The sequence below is a fragment of the Anneissia japonica genome, unplaced genomic scaffold (genome assembly GCF_011630105.1).
Source record: "Anneissia japonica isolate Jap-2015-1 unplaced genomic scaffold, ASM1163010v1 scaffold287923_len1623670_cov205, whole genome shotgun sequence".
NCBI lineage: Eukaryota > Metazoa > Echinodermata > Crinoidea > Comatulida > Comatulidae > Anneissia > Anneissia japonica.
Genome location: NW_022721637.1, coordinates 1,240,542 through 1,243,095, shown reverse-complemented (window position 1 = coordinate 1,243,095; position 2,554 = coordinate 1,240,542). Strand labels below are relative to the sequence as shown.

Sequence of the window (2,554 nt, the reverse complement as noted above, 5' to 3'; positions counted from 1 at the left end):
GTATAAACCTTTATATGTACTACTATTTAAATTTACGTTGATATTACCTAACCAAACAAAAACAAAACATTTACTTCCGGGTTTAGGCCTAGTAGTAATGTTGGCATCATAAATAATATTATACTATTATTTTTAGTTAGGATTAATAATTTTGATAATTATTTGTATAGACACTTCTGAATACATCATCCATAAATAATTTAGTGGTTGTGGGTGTGTCCAGTACCCTAAATTATGCTAAACATTCTCGCCTAGGCTAGAGAGAATTGACTAGGCCTAGACTTGGAGGAGTTAAAGGTCAGGCACAAGCATGCAGCATGATGCCTCATGCATGGTGTATGTCGTCTAGCTGCATTGCAAGATGCTTAGACAAGCTTAAACATGTTTTTAAATCATGATTACAGAGTATTCTTTCATAGTCACACACTTAATATGTTCTTTAGCTCATATATAGCTGACTTACCGTTCAAGGTCAAGCAAATAGTTGCTATAACAAAGGCTGGACATTTTCTGAATATTATGATTTTTCGAAAGAAGTTTGGCGAACAATGCACGATCGGTAAAGGCTTTTGTACACGATTTTCTTTACATTTGACACAACTAGAGGGCGTTACCATATGGCCTGTCTTCGATTTTATTTTTTTTCTATTTATTCGCAATTTTTTAAAATGACCCTTAAAATTAGGCCACGCCCCTAAAGTCTTTCTTATATTTTTATAAAAACATATTGTTTTAAAAAAAAAATCAAGCTTGATATAATGAAATTATTTATTTCTGAACAAGTTGGTAACAACCATTCTCCAATCAGATAAATAGAAATCCTCCGAACGAGCCGACAAAGTTTGCAGGTAGTGAACTGCCAAAGTTACCCTGCATGCCAATGTTACCCCAGTTTACGGTAATCATAAACAAAATAATCGAGAACAAAATATGCATGCGGAAAAGAATTAAAAAAATAATAGGTAACGATAACACAAAGACATAGAAAATTAAATATCTATATATGCATCACTAAATCATATTATAATATTTGTACAAAATACGCACGCATTGTAAATTTATGTTTTGTGAAATTGCTTTTGTAAGTACGATAACAATCCTAGCCGAAGCTCGTGATGTTGCAGTAAGCCTTTGCAGGAACTTTGTAACTACAGGCCACAACGTACATTATCGGAGATAGCATCACAGACGATTTTAACGGGGTCTGATGGGTACATCTTAATGGGATACAAACAAACAGCCGATGATTTCACTCCATTTCCATTTAGTGCAATATAGATAAACCACATAAAAGCAAGCGAATAATTAACAGTTATACCGTAGTATCATGATGTGATTATGTCAACGCTAGAACAATATGCTCATTAATTCCTTTCTTTTTTTAGTATCTTTATTAAAATCAACGTACAAGAAAGGCACTATAAAACTAAAATGGAGCACATTTTACAAGTAAAACATCAAACCATATAATCATTTTAAAGACGAGAACAAAACATACTATCATTACAAATAAAGCCATGACAAGTAAAATGTAGAATTTCAAATAATTTAAGATACACGATGCAATAATTTAATGATACAAATTGAAAATAAAACAACAAAGATAATAGTAGTAGTAATAATAATGTTAATGGTGATGATGATGATGATGTGATGACAATGAAGATAATATCAATAACGCTTACATTGATTATAAGAGAGATCATAATGCTTATAATTATAATGAGGATAATAATGATGATGTTATTATATTATACCAAAAAGTTTTGTTGTGTCAATTTTAATTTGTTAATACTTGATTTAAATCACAGGTAAGGAATGCGAAGAAGGTAACGTCGGATCTCAAAGTGCCGTCTCAGTTGCCGTTGGCGCAACACTTGGCGTAGTTATTCTTATCGTTATCATTATTTATGCTGTCGGCAGAAGGATTGGCGCCATCAACGACAGAACTGGTTACAAGTCGGTTGACTGAAGATAATGAAGATGTTATTAAATGTGGTTCCGCTCCAATTGGTATTTTATATCTCAACGAAATATATTGTATATTGTATGTAAATTAGAATAAATTAAGCTAAAGAGAAATTGCGCTGCATTATTCAATAGAAATTTGATGTAGGTAAGCAAAAAATAAAGAATGCATTGAATTGTCATGAAAACACCAGAGCATAAAGGCGATTCGACTCAAGAATCTGGACTCAAATAGTTTTATTTTTTATCAAGATCCGTAGTCATCTACACCTTTTCACAAAGTACTAATACTCTATGAATGAGAATATTTTCCACTGAGAAACACAGGCCACTCTTTAGGATAGTGTAGAATTTGTTATAATTTGATATTTTTATATATTTAGTACAGTACAATGGTTTCATAACGGACAGAAGAACAATGTACTGGCTACATCTTTTTGACAAAGGCAATTCTAGGAATCTTGCTAAGATATTGAATAGAATAATAGGCTTATTAAGCCTAATGTTTACACATTTAATTTATTTGCTTCCGCCACATCATTCTATTGGATATTTCCTTATAAGTATCTGCGCATATTTATATGGG

General features: G+C 31.9%; 1 protein-coding gene across 1 annotated transcript in view; it reads left to right on the top strand.

Annotated features, from left to right (window-relative positions):
* The window catches only part of LOC117111627 (lysosome-associated membrane glycoprotein 5-like), a 7,023-nt gene extending 5,051 nt beyond the window's left edge, over window positions 1–1,972 (top strand). The window contains exons 6-7 of the mRNA XM_033254575.1: window positions 809–848; window positions 1,812–1,972. Of these exons, the coding sequence (XP_033110466.1) occupies window positions 809–848; window positions 1,812–1,972 (201 nt within the window). The remainder of the gene's footprint in view (window positions 1–808; window positions 849–1,811) is intronic.
* The last annotated feature ends 582 nt before the right edge of the window (window positions 1,973–2,554 follow it).